This window comes from Phocoena sinus, chromosome 3 (assembly GCF_008692025.1).
Source record: "Phocoena sinus isolate mPhoSin1 chromosome 3, mPhoSin1.pri, whole genome shotgun sequence".
NCBI classification, from domain to species: Eukaryota; Metazoa; Chordata; class Mammalia; order Artiodactyla; family Phocoenidae; genus Phocoena; species Phocoena sinus.
In genome coordinates, this window is record NC_045765.1 from 112,883,029 (window position 1) to 112,906,783 (window position 23,755).

At 40.3% G+C, this 23,755-nt stretch overlaps 2 protein-coding genes across 4 annotated transcripts in view; one reads left to right on the forward strand and one right to left on the reverse strand.

Moving 5' to 3' along the window:
* IQGAP2 (IQ motif containing GTPase activating protein 2) overlaps window positions 1–23,755 on the reverse strand; it is a 287,896-nt gene that overhangs the window by 61,872 nt on the left and 202,269 nt on the right. For 2 of the 3 annotated variants that reach the window (XM_032626071.1, XM_032626073.1), the window contains exons 14-16: window positions 11,353–11,443; window positions 5,743–5,910; window positions 267–409 (exon numbers count right to left, since the gene is read on the reverse strand). In XM_032626071.1, coding sequence (XP_032481962.1) covers window positions 267–409; window positions 5,743–5,910; window positions 11,353–11,443 — 402 coding nt within the window. Of the gene's footprint in view, window positions 1–266; window positions 410–5,742; window positions 5,911–11,352; window positions 11,444–19,638; window positions 20,314–23,755 lie in introns of those variants that run through there. The other variant, XM_032626074.1, reaches the window with a different exon arrangement.
* F2RL2 (coagulation factor II thrombin receptor like 2) lies at window positions 14,883–22,140 on the forward strand. The gene is made up of 2 exons (XM_032626075.1): window positions 14,883–15,158; window positions 19,597–22,140. The coding sequence occupies exons 1-2, from the start codon at window positions 14,915–14,917 to the stop codon at window positions 20,667–20,669; spliced, it is 1,317 nt and encodes a 438-aa protein (XP_032481966.1). The 5' UTR covers window positions 14,883–14,914; the 3' UTR covers window positions 20,670–22,140.

Below are 23,755 nucleotides of genomic sequence, written 5' to 3' on the forward strand. Positions count from 1 at the left end.
TTGATTTCTTAGGATAATCTGTCATCCTAAAGAAGCTGAAAGAGCTTTATTCCCCTAGTGCTGTTTGGTGTTGCTCTGACATACGGAAAACATTCTAAAAGTTAGTAACCATGCAGCCACATCCAACTGTAGTTCATGAAGACTTTACTCCCTATCCGGTCTTCAAATAAATTAGTTCTTCCCATCAATTCCATGATTCAAAAGTAGAAAAGCAATCACACTTATCTTTATATAGTACACCTTCTCATCAAACACCAACCTCCTACCTCAATTTCTTTTCCCATGAGCCATGATTCCTTAAGCAAGCAGGATTCAGGTGTGACCCAGGAACTCTCTTTTGAATCGATGTTGTAGTAGTAATCATATTTCTCCTGCAGGTTGAGTTTGAGCCACAAACCTTCAGTAGACACTAAAGAAAAAGGTTTGTTAAATTCCAGAGAGGGACATGGAAACTTTCAACATTAATGTAGTTTCTTCAATAAGTAAATTAATTGAATGAATATGCTTTTCACCAAACATTCAGACAGTGTGTTAAAATCATTAGCAAGGGCTCATTAAAATGGAATGAATTCTATGTATTCAATGGCAGCTCCCTGCTAAGCCAAAGAAAAAGGAGGAGAGAGTAATGTCTAATGCTGGCTCCGCATACCAAATTTTTCATGAGGATGAAAAGAGTTGCAAATGGCCAACAAGAAGGAAAAGCAAACAAGGATGGATACCCTAGGTAGATGTGGATAGCAACACAAGGAGACAGGGGAGACCGATGAGGAATAGTCTTTATTTAGAAAGGCTTCCAGCAACTTCTTTGAAAAGGAGTGACCTACAAGGGCCGTGACCCATTATTTAAGGAGAACCCATTATTATTATTTTTTAAAATTAATTAACTAATTAATTTTTGGCTGTGCTGGGTCTTCGTTGCTGCATGCAGGCTTTCTCTAGTTGCGGTGACCGGGGGCTACTCTTTGTTGTGGTGCAGGGGCTTCTTATTGCAGTGGCTTCTGTTGTTGTGGAACACGGGCTCCAGACGCATGGGCTTCAGTAGTTGTGGCTTGTGGGCTCAGTAGTTGTGGCTTCTGAGCTCTAGAGTACAGGCTCAGTAGTTGTGGTGCACGGGCTTAGTTGTTCTGCAGCATGTGGGATCTTCCCGGACCAGGGATGTAACCCGTGTCCCCTGCACTGGCAGGCGGATTCTTAACCACTGCACCACCAGGGAAGTCCTGAGAACCCTTTATTTAATGATCTGCATTAAACCAAAGCAGAAGTGACTCATCTTTGCAGACAACTTTATTCAAAGCACAAAATGGCATACACAACCTCTGAGGTCACTAAGCAGGGAAAAGGAAAATTCCTGGTCCCTCTGACTCATCTTGCTCTACACAACCACACAAAAGCAGAAAAAAAATGTTGAAAGAACTTAATTTTGCAGGGGGGGGCGTGGGGTGGATACTAGAAAAAAACAAAACAAAACTATGGCAGTCATGGCTTAAATTGGCCAAGAAGAATATCTCCTCATGAATGTATGTGCTATACTTCCTATTTAGCAGTCTATTTATTTTGTTGAATGGTTATGATTCTTGTCCCAGATCAGAGAGCTAAAAACAACAATAAAACAGAAACTTCTGACCAAGCTAAGCCAACTGCTACCAAGTACGCATTAGAGCAATTGCCTTTATAGGTAAATCAAAATTTGACTGCATTTCCTCAAAGAATATTTAAATGGATTCAAATATCTAAGCAGAGATAACTTTAAGGCGTGTTGATTTAATGTGTGTTGATTCTTTATTTGGTTTTGTGTGTTGATTTTTTTTTTTTTTTTTTTTTTTTTTTTTGCGGTATGCGGGCCTCTCACTGTTGTGGCCTCTTCCGTTGCGGAGCACAGGCTCTGGAGGCGCAGGCTCAGTGGCCATGGCTCACTGGCCCAGCCGCTCCGTGGCATGTGGGATCTTCCCGGACCGGGGCACGAACCCGTGTCCCCTGCATCGGCAGGTGGACTCTCAACCACTGCGCCACCAGGGAAGCCTAGGTGCGTTGATTCTTTACTTGGCTTTTAATGCCCCTCAACTGTTCTGTCAATGCCCAGGAACAGAGATATACCTGTCTTCAAATGGGCAGTCAGGCAGTTGTTATCTGTTTAGAAATGCTGGTCTACTAGAAAATATATTGTATAGTCAAATTAAGATGATCACAAGTAATCATTATATTTTCAAACACCAACAGTTGTCAGATTCACAAGTGCTTTCAGAATAATGAAAACCCTTTTTAAGGCAACTCTCTCAGTGGGAAGGAAAGAAAGCAAATAAAGATGGTGAAAATGGGTATGTTTTATTTTCATAAGAACTGAGAAGTAAAAAGTTCTTAGTTGGTTAAAAGCCAACCGCATTGGGACTTCCCTGGTGGCACAGTGGTTAAGAATCCGCCTGCCAATGCAGGGGACACGGGTTTGAGCCCTGGTCCAGAAAGATCCCACATGCCGCGGAGCAACTAAGCTATGAGCCACAACTACTGAGCCCCCGTGCCACAACTACTGAAGCCCTCATGCCTAGAGCCTGTGCTCTGCAACAAGAGAAGCCACCGCAATGAGAAGCCCACACACCACTGCAATGAAGAGTAGCCCCTGCTCACCGCAACTAGAGAAAGCCTGTATTCAGTAACGAAGACCCAACGCAGCCAAAAATAAAAATAATAAATAAATAAATAAATAAAAGACAACCACATTGGCACTGTAAGGGTTATTTGAGTTGGGATGTCAGTGGATAATAGAAAAAGAGAATTTTATCATTTTCACATCAAGTATGAGTTTAGAGTCAGATCAAAGGCTGAGGAGGGCATCTCCAGAACAGGAGAAATACAGTTGGTTTGTTACTTAGGGAAAAGACTAATTACGGGCCTTTGAGGAAACATACAAGAGAAAGATACCCGTGAGTTAAGAGGTGGTGAGCATTCTATAAGGAAGCATACTTTCTAGATGCCTTCCAGACAAAATCATACCTGTATAAGACCTAAACTGAACAATAAGGCTGAGTGATCTACCAAAGAGTGAACACTTGTTTGGGAAAAAATAGACATCCTAGAATCAGAGGTGAAAGAGTAAGAATAAATCATCCTGTTCACTACCCCAAACAATGTTCACAGCTCTTTTGGGAATGAAAGTTAGTCTTTAATTGGCTAGAAAGTTTTTCCTCTTCCTTCTAGAACAGGGGTTGGCAATCTTTTTCTATAAAGGGCCAGAGAGTAAATATTTTCAGTCTTGTGTGCTACAGGTCTCTCATACAACTACTTGACTCTGCCACTGTAGCATGAAAGCAGCCAGAGACGATATGTAAATTAATGAGTGTGGCTGAATCACAATAAAACTTTATTTATAACAACAGGTGGCAGCCCAAGAATCCACTAAAAAACTATTAGAATAAATGAGTCCAGGAAGGTTGCAGGATACAAAATCAATATACACAAATCAATTTTATGAAAATATGCCCACACAAAAGTTTGTATACAAATGTTTACAGAAGTATTATTCAGGATAGCCAAAACTGGAGAAAAAAAATCTAAATTCTATCAACTGATGAATGGATAAACAAAATGTGGCATACTCATACAATGGAATATTATCAGCCATAAAAAGAAATGAAGAACTGATACGTGCTACAACATGGTTGAACTTTGAAAACATTATACTACGTGAAAGAAGCCAAACACAGTATGACTTAATTTATATGAACTGTCCAGAAGAGGCAAAATCAGAGAGACAGAGAGTAGATTAGCGATTGCCTGGGGCTGAAAGTTGGGGGTGGGGAGCAATGGGTAATAGGTAAGGGGCTTTGTTTATTATAAGGAAAAATATCCTCTATTAAAAGGCAAATTAACTAGTGGTGGTGTTTTTAGTGTTAAGTAAAAACTTCTGAATTTCACCCCTTAAAAGAGTGAATTTAATGGTATGTGATATATCTCAATAAAAAAATCAATTATATTTCTATATGTGAGCAATAAACAACCCCAAAGTGAAATTAAGAAAACAACATTTACAATGGCATTAAAAATAATAAAATATGTAGGAATAAATGCAACTAAAGAAATGCAAGCCCTATACATTGAAAACTACAAAACATTGTTGAAAGAATTAAAAACCTAATTAAAAGTAAAGACATACCATGTACACGGATCAGAAGACTTAATATTGTTAAGACGGCAATATGCTTCAAATTGATCTACAGCTTCAACACAATCTCTAACAAAGTCCCAACTCTCTTTTTGTTTCCAGAAAAAAATGAATCTAAGGTATCTCCTATGTTTCTAAATTGGCTACCTCGGGACATTTTTTCTTCACTGACCAGGACATGGCACTTGGGAAGAGGAGTAGGCAAGTTTAGGGAAAAGAAGAAAAAACTAAGTTTGGGCCAGGATGATTTTGAGATTATGATGGGTCATCTCTAGGAACTCACCCCTGCATAAATACAGTTGTACAATTCTTTCTCGTGAAGGATGAGGTAGGGGCACTACAGTAACTCCTGATGAAGAGTTGTGAAGGGAACAGAGAGAGGCTCAAGGGTGATCAGGTGCCAAGTAGGAGAGGATGGCCAGTAGCCCCGTTTCCATTTCATTAACAGAAAATTTGTGGAATTGGAGGGTAGAATTCCCAAGTGAGAAATACATCAGACTAATTTACAAGGAAGTACATAGGGTACTTTTGGACAGACTTCCAGTGAACTAAAAAAAAAAAATATTTTTTTTCTTTAAGTTCCACTTCTAAGGCCATATATTGTCACAGCAGTTTCCTAAAGATGAAAAGTACTATGTACATGACCCATGATGTGGTACAAGTAAACACCAGCCTAAGAGTCAGGAGACACCTTGATCCTTGACACTAGGACATAGCAAGTGCTCAACAAAAATCTACTAAAGAGATGATGGATTATCTCTGCCAAAAATTAATCTCCTTGGATTTGTCATTTTCTCCCTCTGTCCAAAATGTCATCAAGGTGATTTTCTAAATCTGAAAAATGAGTCTTAAACTCATGATCTAAAACACAGTTTCCACAGCTAATATTTCATGATCTGCCATTGGATTGTACAGGCCTAAGTATATGCCAAGGCTCTTGGAGACCCATTTGCTGCTTATTTTGTACTTTCAAAATTACTTTTTACTTCCACTTAATATTGTATAATAATGTGTCATTTGTTTCAAAAAGGATGGAGAGAAATATTAGTGTAAAAATCAGTTTGTACCACTAGAGGGATGGCTCAACAGCAAGATCTATAGGAAGCAAAGTCTTCTTTTTTTTGAGAAGCGATTCCAGTATTTATTTCCAAGATCCATACACTTGGATATGACTCTTTCATTATGACAGACACTATCAGAACTCCATTTTAGAAGCATGGGGACTCTGGGGCAAAAGGACAAGGATTAAGGTTTGAGAGAAAGACAATAACTCTTTTAAAGGAAAGCAGGAGATGTCTTTGAGGAGGCTACCCTATATCTGCCCTACTTTCTGTAAGTCTCCTTTAATACTGTATTTTCTCAAGTATATGGCACCCACACACAGCCATCAAGTTAATCACAGCTTTCTAAGAGACAAAAAAGGAAAAGCAACACCTAAAAAATTTCCTTTGCCAGAGATGATAAACATTTCAGAAACGTTCATTTGAAAGCGATTATCTGTCTTAAAATTAAGGTAACACAATACCACAGAAACCATCCTATTCAAAATGCCGATTTAGTTTGTGCTAAACGATGAAGAAGCTTACCACTTTTAGATTTTTGCTCTTTTGCCTTCGCAAGGGTGTCATAGTACCTGTCAGCACATTCGGGCATTACATCGTTTGTATTACCGACGGCAGACTTCAAAACAGACAAAATATCACTTTGCTTCTCCTTCTCCAAAAACTCATTAACATCAACGACCAGTGTAACCCCTGGGTAATGAAAAATAAATGTTTCTGTTAATCGTTATCTTCTACTCACCCCAGAGGCATGCAAAGATATAATTCAACCTTTTAGGAATGCATTGGTATTAAACCTGTTTACCCTTTGAGAGTATGCACTACATACGCCCCAGAGAGTCACCAATTGCTCAGGTTGTTAAGAGGAATACAATCCCATAGGAGCACTGTTTATCAAAAATCGCAGTATTTCCTGGTTACTCTTGTGTGATATCAAGGTACTAGGTTCTGCTCATCGTGGTGATCTGTGAAATGGGGCGGCGGGGGGGGACACATATTGACAGTAGTTATGCAGCCCTTAGGCAGGTCATTAATCTGTATTTGAGAACTAGCTTTATGAAGACATGTATTTATTTTAGAACAAGTAAAATGCTATCTAAGCCACAGAAATCCTGAAATTCTCTGGTATAGTGCAAGTTTAAGATTGTCCTCAGCAACCTGAACGAATGTTCTAGAAAGGCAACAGGCACAGCTGGTGGATATGTGCAGTGAAGTCCAGAAACTTAACTGTGGAACCAATTTAGACCTAGAAAGCATGTTATCCCATTTCACATTTCTGCCTCTCCCCACAAATAAAACCTCACTGGACTCTTGGTTGCCTCAAGAAAGTTAACGTGGTGAATCCTTTATCATCTATTTTAGTTCCAGGTAAGGATATTCTGGCCCAACCAATGGACCTACTGTCTTCACAACCTATAAATGCACTGAATTAGCAAGGCAGAACAAAAAAAATGGAAGAAACCAGGTTAAGCACTTTCTAGATTAAAAAACATCTTGATGAAAAGAAAGGAGAGAGATGGATTTTTTTTTCTTTCTTTCTTTTTAAACACACATGTCAAACTCTGCCATACAAATGCTAAATGGTATACTGCTGTCATCAAATTATGTTCACACGTGCATAGAACTGTGAAGGCTGACGTGGTAAGAAAAACAGAGTGACTTTCGACAGCCATGAGTCCACGTCATGCAAATCTCAAGGAGCACGTGAAGAGTAAAGACCTCCCACAGCCAACTCCAGTTGTTGCTGAACAAAACCTACACCAGTAGGTTCTTTCACTTATAAAGTTAATGGGAACGGGTAAGCTGCCCCCCTTTCCTCTTCTCCAGGAAGGCTTTGCAGAACAAGAAGGCAGTACTGGTGTTGGAGATGTCTGTGGTCTGAGAGATGTGGAAAGAACAAGGAAATGACAAAGGATCCTCACGTGAATTACATCCGACAGCTTCATCGAACCCAGTGAAATGCTGTTTTCCTTAAAAGACGGATATTACGCAGGCAAACATTTCTTGCAAATGTATGTATTGATGTGCAAGCAGTGGGTCCATGGGTTAATCTTCCAGATAACTGAAGCTGACTCCTTTAGGTGCCAACCTTCATCTTAACAGAATCACGCGCCACGAAAATCTAAAGCCCCGGTAAAAACCCTAAGAGGACAGTTTCTATCCTGCTCATCATTGTACCCACAGTCCCTGGTACGTATCAGGCGTTTGACATTTGCCGAGAGCTGCCAGAAGAGTCCTTCATGTCATTAAAGTTATACTGTGCTGTAATACGGTGAGTGGTAACTTCAAGGACTTATGGAGGTGTTGGGACTGCTTTGCTCCTGCACTAAATGGCCTCAAATTCCTCTTCTTTTTAGTTTTCCTCTAACGTCACTGTCAGTTATCACCTCTTGCTCCTGTCTGAATGCCTGCACGGGGCAGCCCAAACACCTAACTTCCTGGTAGGTCATGGCTTCTGAGCTGGGAAGAGATACAACCAAGAGATTAGCCTTATGCCGAAGATAAGAATAAACAGGCTCAAAGTAGCTGTCCAGGTGGTCCCCACTGAGTTGGGAAAAATCAGTTGTAGTACACAGGCTTTGAGACAGCTATTTTGCTTGCTTTTTTCTTCATCTATGGGTTGTGATTAAGTTCCAGATAGTTGAGAATGACAGATAAATGATATCCGGAAAGTCAGGTATGTTTCTGCTATGGAACAAATGAAGAAAACCTCCCCCAAATCTCCTAAGAGATCCAAAAATGTGTTTGCTTTACGTGGGTTCTTAGGAGGAGAAAGTTAAAAATCTTTTTATGTATAAAAGCACAGATCTACATATGGCACATAAAGAGGTAGACGATATATCTGTGGTATTAAAATGTCATGGTAAAGAGCACCATGGGAAAAAAAAAAAGGCTACAAAGATTCCTCAGGGTGCAGTAATGGAAAAGGGCTGAAAAACATTGCTCTAAGGAGTCAAAAAATGGAGAAAACCCTACTTTAAGAAAGCAGGATGCTCCAGTGAAAATGGACATTGGGCCAAAACGAAGGAGTGTTGAGTTACTATGCCCTTTTAAATCTTGCCTGTGGTAAAATACACGGGTCAGCACATTTTCTTTTATCAAATTATCTGGGAGTGGGTTTGATAATTGCACCATGTGATCAGAATCTGTTTTTAAGTCTTCATACAAAGGATGAAGAATGCTTTTACAAGTAAGATTAAATTCCTTGTTGATAAAACTGGAAAATTCTCAACTCAGTATAAGAATATAGATGGTTTTATCTTCAGAACATCTATTTGTTGTTATATATCATAGAAGACACTGTATCAACTCTTTCAAGGGATGGGACAGAAGTAGAAGAAAGGATTTTAAATATGCAAGTGTGGAGTAAAGAATCACACATTTGAGAAAATTTCTTATATTCATAGTAAATAGAAACGTTGAGTCTCAAGAGGATCAACTTAACATTTGCAGGCCAAATATAAGCAGAACACAGAATAAAAAGGAATAAAATAACTTCTAAACTGGTTTGATCTTTAAGAGAAAAATCATAACCCTTTTTGGGCTATTTGAGTGCCTGTATCTAATTTCTTAAAAGTGTTCCTTCAAACTAAGGCTGCCTTCAGTCTTATATATAAATTTAAATCTCTTGTGTACACAACTCAATTTTATTTTTTTTCTTAAGGATTAGAGTGCTAGATGGGACTTGCCTGGTGGCACAGTGGTTAAGAATCCGCCTGCCAGTGCAGGGGACACGGTTCGATCCCTGGTATGGGAAGAGCCCACATGCCGTGGAACAACTAAGCCCGTGCGCCACAGCTACTGAGCCTGTGCTCTAGAGCCCGTGAGTCACAACTACTGAGCCCACGTGCCACAACTACCGAAGCCTGCGCACCTAGAGCCCATGCTCCTCAACAAGAAAAGCCACCACAATGAGAAGCCCGCGCGCTGCAACGAAGAGTAGCCCCCGCTCACCACAACTAGAGAAAGCCCACAGGGAAGCAATGAAGACACAGTGCAACCAGGAATTTAAAAAAAAAAAAAAAAAAAAGCAAGAAGCTCAAATGACGATTAAAAAAAAGGATTAGAGTGCTAGAATGGAAAGACTTCAAAGATCCTAAGGGTATAAAAATTCAGGTTGGAGAAAGACACATATTTTTCCAGGCTAAGGAAATAAAAACCAGATGTTCCTTACAGATGCCTGTGACATTTAAAAGCACATTTCTGGAGCAAGACTATGACCTGATACAACAGGATAGATTCTAATTATGTCATGAATGGAGAGGTTAATGAACTGCACCTTTAGGATCTTAATTTATGTAGGTTATTTATATATGTAGAGTGTTAGCATATCAATCTTTTTTAAAAAATAAATCTATTTATTTACTTATATATTTTTGGCTGTGTTGGGTATTCGTTGCTGCGCGGGCAACTCTTCATTGCGGTGGCTTCTCTTGTTGCAGAGCACAGGCTCTAGGCACATGGGCTTCAGTAGTTGTGGCGCACGGGCTTAGTTGCTCAGCGGCATGTGGGATCTTCCTGGACCAGGGCTCGAACCCGTGTCCCCTGCATTGGCAGGCAGATTCTTTTTTTTTTTTGCGGTACACAGGCCTCTCACCATTGTGGCCTCTCCTGTTGCAGAGCACAGGCTCCAGACGCGCAGGCCCAGCGGCCATGGCTCACAGGCCCAGCTGCTCCGCGGCATGTGGGATCTTCCCGGACCAGGGCACGAACACATGTCCCCTGCATTGGCAGGCGGACTCTCACCCACTGCGCCACCAGGGAAGCCCTGGCAGGCAGATTCTTAACCACTACACCACCAGGGAAGTCCCTAGCATATCAATCTTGAAGCTATTTTAGATTGCCATGTGAATTTTCTTATTATTCTTCTGTGAAAATAGATGCTTAAAAAAAAGACAACTATCATTTGAGCTAATGTGGGTTCTGCCAATTGCTGAGTATGTCTACTCCATTTATGCATTTTGGACCTGGGGAAATAATCCTACGGTGGGTTTGAGGCCCCACTAGACCCACTATGAGACGGACCTTAGCAACACCTCAGTGATCATCTGACCTCCATAAGCCCCTCCCCTGACTGGTGGACCACAGTGAAATTTTAGGTCTCCTGGAATTAGTGTCAGTTCAGAGTCAGTGTCTAGTAATCTCTGAAACGTGTGATTATGTCCTTTCCTCCCAGCATGGTCACCACAGTAGAGTATAACATGTTGATAATGTAGCAGGGTCCTTTCCCAAGGGGACCCAGCCCAACCTTCATGCAGGGGGTTCTGGGGCTGTAAATGGCTCGAGTCTGGGAACTAACGGAGGGACCATGACTTTCTGTTGTTTTACTTACATTCACCTGACCTAGAACTCTTCTTCCACTTGTGCAAATCAAGTAAGAGTTTAGTAGACTCTCTGTCTATTTCACTTCTAGGAACACCATGATCAATTAGCAAATTCTATAGGTCTCTGTGAGTCACATTATTCTAATTACTGCTTCGACTTGGCTGTCCGCTATAATAACCACACCCACTTGTCTTTGGCAATTAAGTGCTGTCCCCTGGCCTCTGCCAGCCTGACCTACAGATTTTGGACTTGCCAGCCTCTCCACAATGAGACTATTTCTTAAAATAAATCTCCCTCTTTCTTTCTATATATATATGTGTGTGTATAGACAGGTAGATAGTACACATACTATATACTTTCCAGAGAAACAGAATATATATATATAAGTCTGTTTTTTCTAGAGAAAAAAAATATATATTGCTCTGTTTTTGGAAAACCCTGACTACTGCAATGGAAGGCATTTAATAAGCAGAAACAGCCTAGTTTTCTAAGGATCAAGATAAAAAAGGACTTGATTACACTACAAATTTAAGAGTTGAGAAATTATTTTTTGCTTTCTGGGTTTTGTTCAGCAACAATCTCAGATTTTGCTGGAGATAGTACCTAACCGCTAAAAACAGTACAACCGACCAATCTTATTTTTGTATAAATATGCATTCAAGAATTAAAATTGGTAAGAGAGTCCATATCTTTTCAGAAATTAAAGATGGTCTACTTAAAATAAAAAATTAGGAATTAAAATAAAAATCGAGGGGCATAACCAGACGCAAGCAAGGCCAGTTTGGCCAGCAGAAGGAGGTGAGGGCTTACAGTGTTTTGCTTTGTCCATGTCCTTGTTGGCCTCATTGACCGCATGCTGTATCTCATCCAGCCAAAGAACTTTAGAAGCACTTTGAGGGTCCTGAGAATATGGGCACAGAATAAAAGAAAGAACAGTGAATGATGATGAAACAGAATTAATAACGGAGCCACTTTATTAAAATCTCCACAAACTCTTACTGAGTAACTATCCAGCACAGCCACAAACTGTACAAGCTACTGATGAAACAGACTCCCAATTGGACCAGTTCAACCTTCTCCACGGCCACCCCTTTAGTCCAGTCCCCCATCATCTCTCACTGGACAGCTGCTTCAATCTCCTACTTGCTTTCATTGTTTCCAAGTTTGCCTTTCACCACAGTGGTCCCCTATAGAGCACCAGATGACCTCTCCAAAAGGGACGGATCATCACGCCATCCCTCTATTTAAACTCCTTTAGAAGGTTTTCCCAGCAGTTTGAAGGAAACAACACTCCCTTCCCATTAACTGTGGGGATCTGATAATCTGGCCCTGCCGACCCCTCCAGCTTTACCTCACTCTTCTCTACTCACTGTTTCAGATTTTCACACCGGCCTCCTTCAGATCACATCATTCTACCCCAGCTGCATGGCTGTTGGTTTTTTCTTACCATTCAGGCCTTAATTCAAATGGCACCTCTTCCAAAAAAGCCTTCTCTGGCTACCTTAGTCAATCAAATACTCTCTCTCCCAATCACTCAGTAACTGTGGTTTCCAATGTGGCCCAGGGTGCCATGGAAATACTTGCAATTTGTGGGAAACAATGATACTTGAATTTTATCAGACACAGGGACAAATATAAGAACAAAAATATCCAAACAGAAACATGGTGATGGGCTTCAAGGAGCTAACAGTTTAGCAGGAGAGAAAGATGCATCAAAAAATTATAATTATTGGATAAACAACAAGGTCCTACTGTATAGCACAAGGAACTCTGTTCAATATCCTGTAATAAACCATAATGGAAAAGAACATATGATTATAATACAATGTGATCAGAGCAATATTACCTGTAGATACACAATCTAGAAATAGCCAAGAAGAGATTAATTTATATTAGGAGTGTTGAGTTGCAGGCAGAGAAAAGACCAAGTAGTTAAGGATAGCTTCAGAAAGGAAGTGGTAGCAGCAATAAAAAGGTATTGAGTTATCTTTACTAGTTTTGACTTTTGGGTTGATTCTGATGATCTTACTCCATATGTGGTGCTGATAGAATGTAATTAAATAGGATTTTCAGACAGCACTGCGTTTCATATAAACTTGTCTAAGATTACAAGTAAATTTTGTTAGCAGTAGAAATTAAATATTTTCAGAGATGAGACATTTCATTTTAAAAAGTGGGAGCATTAGCCTATTTGTAAGAGTAAGTGTCATGTACTAGAGACTGAAGCAAGACTGAATGAACAGAAGGTAGGTCATTGGAACCATGGAGAACCAGCTCCATCACTTAGGACTCAAGAAGGATGGGGGGCAGGAAGGAGAAATAACATTCACCAGCTTCTTTGGCAGGCTTCAAACCTATTTCCCGCAGAGGCTAACAGGAGATGATATATGTGGAGAGGGCTCTGAAAATGAGACAAAATATCTGCTATTTCATCCTGTAACCTCCAGACCAATGAAGACCATTGAGGAAGGCTTGGTTCCTGCTTCCACAATCACCTTTAGCTAGATCTGCCACATGGGAACCACCAGCTAATACGAGTTTCCATTTTGGGGGAGAATGGATGCGGAAGGTTCAAACAAGAAGTAAGATGGGAAGTTGAAAACTAGAAGAGGAATGAAGAGACGGGAATAGAAAGTATTTTTTTCTCTGCTTCTAAGCCAAAGAGAACCCAACCACACCCCAAGGTATAGCCTAAAAACTAAGCTCCACACAAGTTCATTTCTGTTTTTCTCAGGTTTTTTTTGAAGGGTATTTACCAAATTCCTTCATAAGTTATCAGTGTAGAAGATGTACCGTACAAACTTTTACCCAGATGCGAAGGAAGTTACAATCCCACTTCAAAGCCGAAAGTATCAGTTTTGTAAGCTAAACCCAAGAGAGACTTTGCAAATCAAAAGAATTTAAGTCAACAGTTTAAATCATGACCCACAGACGTAAAGGTTGCTAGAATTAAATGGAAAACCAAGAGTAAAAACTGAAGCCTACCAGTGTAAGGTCTCCCTTTCAACCGCTCACTAGAAGACTGGAAATAGGATATTTACAGGATGGCCGTGACTCTATCTCCAGCTAAACATCCAGGTTCAACATATGGGTTACAGACTGCTTAAGTCAACAGAAAGTAGGCCATCTGAAAATCAAGTAATAAATTCCTGAATTTAAATGATTCCTAGAAAATTTTAAATAAAAAAGTAACTTCTCTTCAATATTTTGTGAGTTTTGGTTATTATTTCTGCAATGAAATAGCATTCTATCTCAGTTTGTGCTACCATATATTATTTGGTTGAAGTATTAAACACTGACTTTTGATTGTAAAATTCTTGGTGTGATAACATTCAACCAAGATGGGAAAAGTTTACACAGATCCATTTTCTCCCACCTTATTCCTTAACCTTAAGGCTTGTGAAATTTGCATTTTCTGATTCTTACTTCATTTTTATAGTTAACAGGCTATTGGGTTGTCTGGCTTAGCATTTAAGTTTTGTTAATTATAGGAAAATGTGTTATAATGCAGCTTTTTTTTTTTACTACATATTAAATTATATCCTGCAGAACATAACTACACATAAAAGCTTATATGTTAAACAACTATGTGAATGTGTTTAACATTACTAAGTTGAACACTTCATAAGTGTTAAGATGGTAAATTTTATGTTATGTACATTTTACCACAGTTAAGAAAAAAAGCTTACTGTAAACCTGCTCACCGATACCCATGGGATAAAGGGAGTCCTCTGTGTTTTAATGTTATATTATGATTTTAGTTTAATCAAACAGTATTTTTGGGCGGGGTTCCCTAGTTATCTGACCCTACAGAGTTATTGAATGGCTTAGAATATGTTTAGCTGTGGCAAAACAAAACACAATGAAACCAAGTTTTGGCCAAGCACTGATGACAAATTCAGACTAATGTGACACTGAAGGAGAATTTTCAAAGTAATCAAGAGCTTAAAACAATTCTCACTTCTTAAAAAAAAGTTTGCTTTCCATGATTCATTTAGCCTACAATTATGTAATGAGTTTAAGAATTAAGACTTAAAATAGCTGGAAGGATAAAGGAAAGGATAATTTCTGACAGCTCAATCACTAAGTAGAAATGACACTCTAGAACTTCATTTTTAAACTGGGTAAAAATGAGATATGGGACAGATTCAAATCTAACTGCTGCTCAGCATCTGTTTCCAGCTTACTTCTGTCAAGGACTGTTCTTTTTTTTTTTAAGGACTGTTCTTAAGGGTATTCATTCAGTGCACATAAATTCACTGGGTGGGAATGACAGCTTCTCTCCTGTGAGGGATAGGGAGGAGTTCAGTGACTTTCTCCGGGGATAACGTAACGTGCTCAGAGGCTCAGGCTGAGTCATGCACACTGAAACATGAGTGCTGTCACACCCTTTCCCTGCAGAGGACCCTGGCAGGCTTCCTGTCTGCAGAGCACAAGAGAACACGCTTCTACAGAGAGAACCAGGTTTCCAACTGGTGCCAACACATGGAACCGAAGTGAAACCATACTCCCTAATTTTAAACATTTGAGAAACGGGGCTCAGATGATCAAGATGAAAGCTGTCATCTTTGTAGCTGTTGGAACACTGCTTCTGTCACCTGCTTCCTGTCAAAGTGGTAAGCTCTTTTCTTATGGGGTAGAGTGGGAATGCTGGTTTGTGTCCCAAGAGTCCACTGAATCTAATCCCTTTTACATTTCACACAAATTGCACCCGCAAATCTTAGTTATTAAAACGTGGAATTATGGACGTGAAGAGATGTAGTCTGTTCACTATTCCAAACTTGTCGAAGACTAAGTGTTCTCCGTTGATATTTAAAATTTTGTGGCATAGTCAAGATGTTAGATCTCTACAATTAAGTCAAGAATCAGTTTTCTTTAAAAGTTTTTGATTTTCTAAGAATTTCCTCTGATTTGGCAAAGATAACTTTTTTTTAAGAGATTTAAAAAATCCTATGTTTATACCTTCTGGAAACAAGAATACTCCCTGATAGACGGAGTGGTCTGCTTTCAGTAATCAGTTATGCTAATGAATTTGTGTTTCCCAAAAGAAATATGTGTTTCCTATTTCACTCAATACAATGTTAGCCTGTAACCTCCTGCTTGCTCTAAAAGTAATCAATTTGGGATGGGGATATCCACAACCCCCTTACTGTTGGGGTCCTACCCCAGCCAACGTTTTAGGAACAGGAAAGCTGAAGGGAAGAAGTGACAATGGCGGGGGGGGGGATAAAAATTTTAAAAACCACGGATTCTATAAAGGAATGCTGCTTACGCTGACAGTTGGAATCACTGAGGTGGCTGAAGGACGGCGCTGAGAGAACCAGTAGAGAGCAGTAGCTCGTTTGAGATTTACAGATGAGTGAGTGCTCTGTGGGTGGATGAACCAAAATGAAGCAGAAGAGCAAAAGAAAAGAGGTTTGGGGAGGTGGTTCCTTCAAGGTGCTGGTGGGGTTTGGTGGATGTGAAAAGGGGGGAATTTAAAAGGTGACAAAGTAATGGGATAGCGGGGGAGTGGGGGAGATAAATTAGGAGTTTGGGATTAACATATACACACTCCTCTATATAATATAGGTAAACAACAAGGACCTACTGTATAGCATGGGGAACTATACTCAGTATCTTATAACAACCTATAATGGAAAAGAATCTGAAAGAGAATATATATAAAAAATATATTTTATGTATATAAAACAATCACTTTGCTGTACACTTGAAACTAACACAACACTGTAAATTAACTATACTTCAGTTTAAAAAATTATTTTTAAGAAAAGGTGACAAAGTGAAAGGCAGTGAATTTGCTTTCGTCAGTAGGGGTTGGGGAGAAATGTGAAGGAAGACCCTGTTATTTAGTGGCTGACGTCTGTTCCCTTTGGGGATCAGTCCCTCTCCAAGGCCTTTTCTCAGGTTGAAAAACATTTCAGAAACATCATGCCAAATAAACCTGTATAAAAAACTCAAACAAATTACAAAATATTTATGTAATTTAACAAGTACTATTTCTTAAGGAAAACTAGGCCCTAAGGAATAAAAGAGCCAGAATTCTCAAGGAAATGGAATCAAGGCTTGTTCACAGAGTCACTGTTTAGCATGTTTTCAGGCATGATGTCTTGCTCAATCACTGGAATTTTCTGAAAAGTGACAAACACTATGGTTTCAACAGCTCTCTTCTCAGATCTTGAAGGGACATAACTCGTATAGCATGTTTTTCAGCCCACATATTTCAGCTTTGTGCCTGTCTGGAAAGGCACTTGTCTTTGGGTGATGTCAGATGCAAGAATTTTCCAAAATGCCAAAGTAAGCAGCAGGATTTTTTTTGTTTGTTTTTTTTGCGGTACGTGGGCCTCTTGTGACCTCTCCCGTTGCGGAGCACAGGCTCCAGACGCGCAGGCTCAGCGGCCATGGCTCACGGGCCCAGCCGCTCCGCGGCATGTGGGATCTTCCCGGACCGGGGCACGAACCCGTGTCCTCTGCATCGGCAGGCGGACTCTCAATCACTGCGCCACCAGGGAAGCCCTAAGCAGCAGGATTTGAGTGGCTGTGCTCAGGTGTCACACAACATGCCTTCTAAGTCCACATCTACACACTGGCACAGAAGAATGCCACTTCCCCGAGTTCTCTTTCCTTTTCAATAATCTTTCTTCCCTTAAGGACACCTGAACACCTCCTCATCCTTGCTTGTTCAGCAACACTCTCCCTCTGCGTTACACCCCGGATTCAGTTTGTGCAATCTCCAGGTTCTGAGGGAGGCTTCAATTTCACCCGGGGGTGAACTGGTAGAGATTAAATCAGGAAGAGAAACTGGCTTTGAATGACAGCCAGGTTACTAAATACTAACCTCAAGGATTCAACGTGTAGGAAAAGAGGTAACTGGCAGAGCAATGGCATTTTAAATCGATATAAGTATTAGGTTTATATTCAGCATAAAAGCTCATCTTAAGGTAACATTAGAAATGTGAGAGAATCTACTTTCTCTACATGTCAAGGATTAACTTACAGAAAATTACACAGTGAAAAGCAGGTTTGAGTGTTAAGGTTTACTTTGTCTTTGAAATTGCTCTTTCATGAATTACGATTATTAGTATCAACATGCCACTAACAGTCAAATATTTATAGTATGTAATTTGTTTCTATCCTCTTTTTCTTTTTTCTCATTTCCAACTTCTGGAATCAGTTGATCAATTTCCTCTTCTGATTTTTCTTCCTTTGTCTCCTTTCCCCTTAAAATCTGGCATTTCCGCTCTAGTCTGCCGTTGGGTTCTTTCTTTTCACATCTCTCCCTAGGGCATTCAAGCACTAAAGCAAAGTATGGTCTCCACGCAGACTAAAAAACCCATAACTCTCATTTGGGCTCCTGAGATTTTGGACTCCACGTTTAAGTCTTCTAACCTGTCATGGGACATTTTACATTCTAATATTGCACCAGCAATTCACACTCAGGAATACTCAAAACTAAGATCTTAGCTTCTCCCTGTGTGGCACCCTCAGTCCCCCTGCCCTGTCCCATGCTCCATCCGCCTCTCCTCCAAGACATCCAGAGTACAAACCTCCCAGTCACTTTTGCTTCCTGCTTCTCCTGTACCGCTTCCAGAGCCAGTCAGAGGCAAGTCCCCCTGAGCCTCTGTTACAGAGTCTCACGCGTTCATCTTTACCTCTCCAGTGCCATTGCTCTAGCTCTGTAACCCACCAACTTGAGTTTGAGATGACTACAGTAGCCTCCAAATCAGACCCCCTTGCCTCTAATTTCTTACCTTTTTAGCCTGTTCTCTACGCTGTCATCAAAGTCACCTTAAACACAAATCAAATCATGATTATATTCGTTTCCTACTGCTGCTGTAACAAATTACCACTACCTTAGTGGCTCAAAACACAGATTTTTTGTATTTCTGAAGGTCACAGGTCCTAAAATCGAGGTGTCAGCAAGGCGGCTCCAGGGGAGAATCTGTTTTCTTGCTCTGGTCAGCCCCTAGAAGCACGTGCATTCTTTGGCTCGTGGCCCCTTCTTCGACCTTCAAAGCCGGCAGCATAGCATTTTCCAGTATCTCCAACTTTGACCCTTTTCCTCCTCCTCTTATAAGGAGTCTTATGATTACATTTGGCCCACTGACCGATCCAGGATACTCATTCCATCTCAAGACCCTGAAGCACATCTGCAAAAGGCCCTTTTGCCATAGAAGGTAACATAGTTACAGGTTCTAGGCATTAGCAGATGGAAACTTTGGGGAGCCATCATGCTGCCTACCTCAACGGCCATTCCTCTGTTCATCATTTTGTCTGTGTACGACTCCAGCATCTGTGAATGGGCACATGATTTCTTAGTACAGTTTACGGGCCCTTCCGAGATCTGGCTGTAACCTACTCTTTCAACTTCATCTGTCAGATGTACCTTATTTGCCTAAGAATGTGTTTTTGTGCATCTTCTCCATTAGTCTGAGAGTTGAAGACAGGGATGGCGTTGATTTAAAACTGGGTATATCACTGGCATATAAATATGCAATAAACATTTGTTGAATCAACTCATCTGATATTTCCAGACCCCATGTCAGCCTACTCAATGCCTTTGCCCATTCATCACTTACCAGAATCTTATTCTTCTATTAAATTCCACCTCTTTATGAACCTTGCTCATCTTTGCTCATGTTCATCTTCTCCTTGACATTTTGCTCAAACATCTAAATCTATTAACTCTCGCCTGAAGAGTTTATAATCTATACAGTCTATACAGTTTATAATCAATATGACGTTAGCCTACAATGGTCTGATGTGCTATTTTTGTTTCCTCTTATGGTATCAATATTACAAACTCCTTACATACAAGGAGTTGTCATCTAGTTTGGGTTCCTGCACGGGTTAGCATGCTGCTGGGGCAAATGATAATACATTAAATGCATTCCTGTTGATTACCTCATCTATAGTGATTTTTAAAAATAAAAATGACCCCAAATTCTACCATTACAGAAATTATGTAGCATAAGACATCTAGTTTTATTGTCTCCTGAACCATAGATATGACTCAGCAACAAATCATATGTTAATACCTCTTTTCAATTACAGGCATGGAATGTGACGCAGACAACTTGGCAAAGCCAACCTTACCTATTAAGACCTTCCGTGGCGCTCCCCTGAATTCTTTTGAAGAGTTCCCCCTTTCTGCCATAGAAGGCTGGACAGGAACCACCACAACTGTAAAAATTAAGTGCCCTGAAGAAAGTGTTTCAAGTCTCCGTGTGAATAATGCTACCAGGAGGTACCTGAGCAGCTCTTTAAGTACCAGACTGATACCTGCCATCTACATCCTGGTGTTTGTAGTCGGTGTGCCAGCCAACGTGGTGACCCTGTGGATGCTCTTCTTCAGGACCAGATCCATCCGTATGAACGTCTTCTACGCCAACCTGGCCATTGCAGACTTTCTTCTTTGCGTTACACTGCCCTTTAGAATAGCATACCATCTCAACGGGAACAACTGGGTATTTGGAGAGGTCATGTGCCGGGCCACCACAGTCATCTTCTATGGCAACATGTACTGTTCCATTCTGCTCCTCGCCTGCATCAGTATCAACCGCTACCTGGCCATTGTCCATCCGTTCACTTACCGGGGGCTGCCCAAGCGCACCTATGCCTTGCTAACGTGTGGATTGGTGTGGACAACGGTCTTCTTATATATGCTGCCATTTTTCATTCTGAAGCAGGAGTACTATCTTGTCCAGCAGGACATCACCACCTGCCATGATGTCCACAACACATGCGAGTCCTCGTCTCCCTTCCAACTCTACTACTTCATCTCCTTGGCATTCTTTGGATTCTTAATTCCATTTTTGGTCATTATCTACTGCTACACAGCCATCATTTGGACGCTTAATGCAAAAGATCGTAGGTGGCTGTGGTATGTTAAGGCGAGTCTCCTCATTCTTGTGGTTTTTACCATTTGCTTTGCTCCAAGCAACATCTTACTCATTATTCACCACGCAAACTACTACTACAACAACGCCGATGGCTTATACTTCATCTATCTCATAGCTTTGTGCCTTGGTAGCTTGAATAGTTGCCTAGATCCATTCCTTTATTTTCTCATGTCAAAAATCACGAATCACTCCACGGCTTACCTTACAATGGTGAAATCATCTTAGAGAACAAGGAAAGCTATGTGTGAAGACATACACTCTTGGGATAACATATGTATACTGCAAGGACCTCTATTCTCTAGCTCCATTTGTGAGCCCCTAGGAAATGGTGTTTCAAAATAAAACATTACATAAACAGTGACCTAAAAAAGAACCTATCAGTATTTTAAGAATGAAAATTCAGGAGAAAAGATATCTCCACCTGCCTGACTGGTACTTCAAGTTCTTTAAACCTCCATCTTCCCTACTTCTAAGAGGTTTCTATTCTAGATGATCTGGAGGAGGTGGATGGAACGGGGGGCAAGGGTGCAGCATGGGGGGAGCTAAGATCTCAGTTTTAGTGTCTGGGGTCATTTATAATTCTTCTGCCTCCTTCAGCTCTCATGCTGGTGGCTGCCTCATCATGATTCTATGTGTGTAATGTCTCTCAGTAGGGTCCGTTATCCTAGCCCCACCTTTGCTTTCTAACCATTCATCACTGCTAGCCTACCCTCCACTTCTCAGTCCACTGCCAGATTACTCTTCCTCAAATACCAGTTTGAATACATCACTCAAAACCCCCAGTTCAGAGACCTCCATTGACCATTCACTGCTTTGGAATTATAAATCTTTAGCTTCGCATTCAGGCTAACACTGATTTTATTTCCCAAAAAGCCTGGCATGTGATATAGGCACCTGCCGAGCTTCTTGCTTTGCTGTGATCCAGACTTCTCATTTTGCCCCTGCCACTAACCGGAAAGCTATTTCTCATATGTTTGCCTTAATTCTTTCCATCTCTCAAAGTCCTCAAAGGACAATTCTTCCCTGACTCTCTAGCCAGAGTTCATTTTTCTCACCTGAACCTTCAAAGCATTTTTTTGTATTTTTCTTATGGCATTTATATAGGGCTCATTTATATACAAATATTAATTCCATAAGCACTTATTAAGCACCATGTGCAGTAGAGAAGGGGCTTGTCCTCTTCCTTAAGTTTCCTGTAGCAATGCCAGGCCCACGTCTTCCCAGGGTCTGTGGAGCCAGGCTCCATACTTTGCACATCATGTGGCTGAATGAATGAAAGAGTAAAATCCCAAAGCATCTAAACAGCATGAAAGCCAATTAAATTCATACTGAGAAAGCAAGTTATTCCATATAACATGGCACATTATTGTTGGTTGGCTATATTAAAAAAAAAAAAAAAAGAAAGAAAGCTAAGGATATATTCATGAGGTCATTTATAAATTTAAAATAATGACTCCATTATTTTTGTCCTTATACCTAGTTTTTAATGGGGAAATGATATTTTGTTATAAATGCCCAGTACATTCCTGTAGGGAAATGACTATATTTCCTTTAGTTTAGAGATTAGACAGAAGGTGGAATATCAGTGGTTAAGGGCATGAAGGATTGTGAGATGAATTTTCAAGCCTGTAGGAATGTGCATTGACCATATACTTTGTAGTGCCCACCAAAACAATAAAAAAACATTTTAAATGCCTATTTTTGAGTGTGCAGAGTTTCCTATTTCATTGGACTCAGATTAAAAAAATGCAAAAATGCACATGAAGGCCATTTATAGTATCTGTGTGGTTAGGTGAAGAGTAAAAATAAACACTAAAGCAAAGCAAGAAAAACTAATCAAGTAAGTTTCAAGATGCCCAAAACTTCAATGGAAGAAACCGACTTTCTGCAAACAAAGTCATAAACTGTAAGACAGTTTTACCTACAGAAAAAATACAACACTATTCACTTGTTAAAAGCACACTTAATTTTTATGCAGTAATTACGCATGCAGGAAAAGAGAGCTTTGGGGGTGTATAAGTCATGTACCTTCCAAAATTCTAAAGCAAAGCCTTCAATTTAAAAATAGCTCACATGTAGAGAATGGACTTGAGAACATGGGGATGGGGAAGGGTAAGCTGGGACGCAGTGAGGGAGTGGCATGGACATATATACACTACCAAATGTAAAATAGATAGCTAGTGGGAAGCAGCTGCATGGCACAGGGAGATCAGCTTGCTGCTTTGTGACCACCTAGAGGGGTGGGATAGGGAGGGAGGGTGGGAGGGAGATGCAAGAGGGAGGAGATATGCGGATATATGTATATGTATGGCTGATTCGCTTTGTTATACAGCAGAAACTAACACAGCACTGTAAAGCAATTATACTCCAAAAAAGATGTTAAAAAAATAAAAAAATAAAAATAGCTGACAATTCACTGCCTCTAGTGAATACACCCAGAAAGTGTGTTCTCTGTTAAGTGTATGCCAACATGCCCACTACTCAGCCTTTGCCCTCAAGAGATGGAAGGAATTTGGTGCCTACACAAGGTCATACTTGAAATACTGTTAACGAGGACCAAGAATTCTCACCAACTTACACCACTGTCCTCAATCTTTGATAAAACTGAGCATTCTATTAAGATGTTATCCATCGTGACTTTTAATGGCTGTATACTTTGGCACAAGCTTTACTTTATATTGACAATACCAATAATGTAATTTTCTTCTATTATTTTCCAAGGCTAGACCTTTGGAAAGCAAAGCACAGAAACAGCCCCATAAAAACAACTGAAAATTTCCAGGTATCACAGCAGCAGAGGTTAAAAAGCAAATAGAGACCCCACCAAATAACAGAATCAGATTTTTTTCCAGGGAAAGAGAATGGGCTGAGAAAACAAAGTTTCAAAATTATTGGGCAGAGAAAGAGAAGTGTGTTGAATAGCGGCAACTTAACCAAACCAGACTCATTGCTTACTGCAATGTTTTTAATCCCTCAATTATTGTCAATGTAGTTCACGCTCCTAACTTTATAGGCCACAAGTGGTTTAATGCCTGAGCGCTAACTCAGATCCCTACGCTCATATTCCCTGTTCTAATTACACTATTAAAAAACTTCTTTCACACTTAGGAAGGATGCCCAACAGAGAAGAGGCACAGCATGGACACCAGCAAGGCTTCTTGCTGAGTGCCCTGGAGAGGTGCTGTGGAATTCCGTCTTGACCTAGAGCCCTTAGACTGGGATGCTCAGGAGGGGACCTCCACTGCTTGCCTATAAAAGGTTTGTGGAGTTAGTTTCACCTTAACGACAAACACCCATGTGGCTGTTGGCAG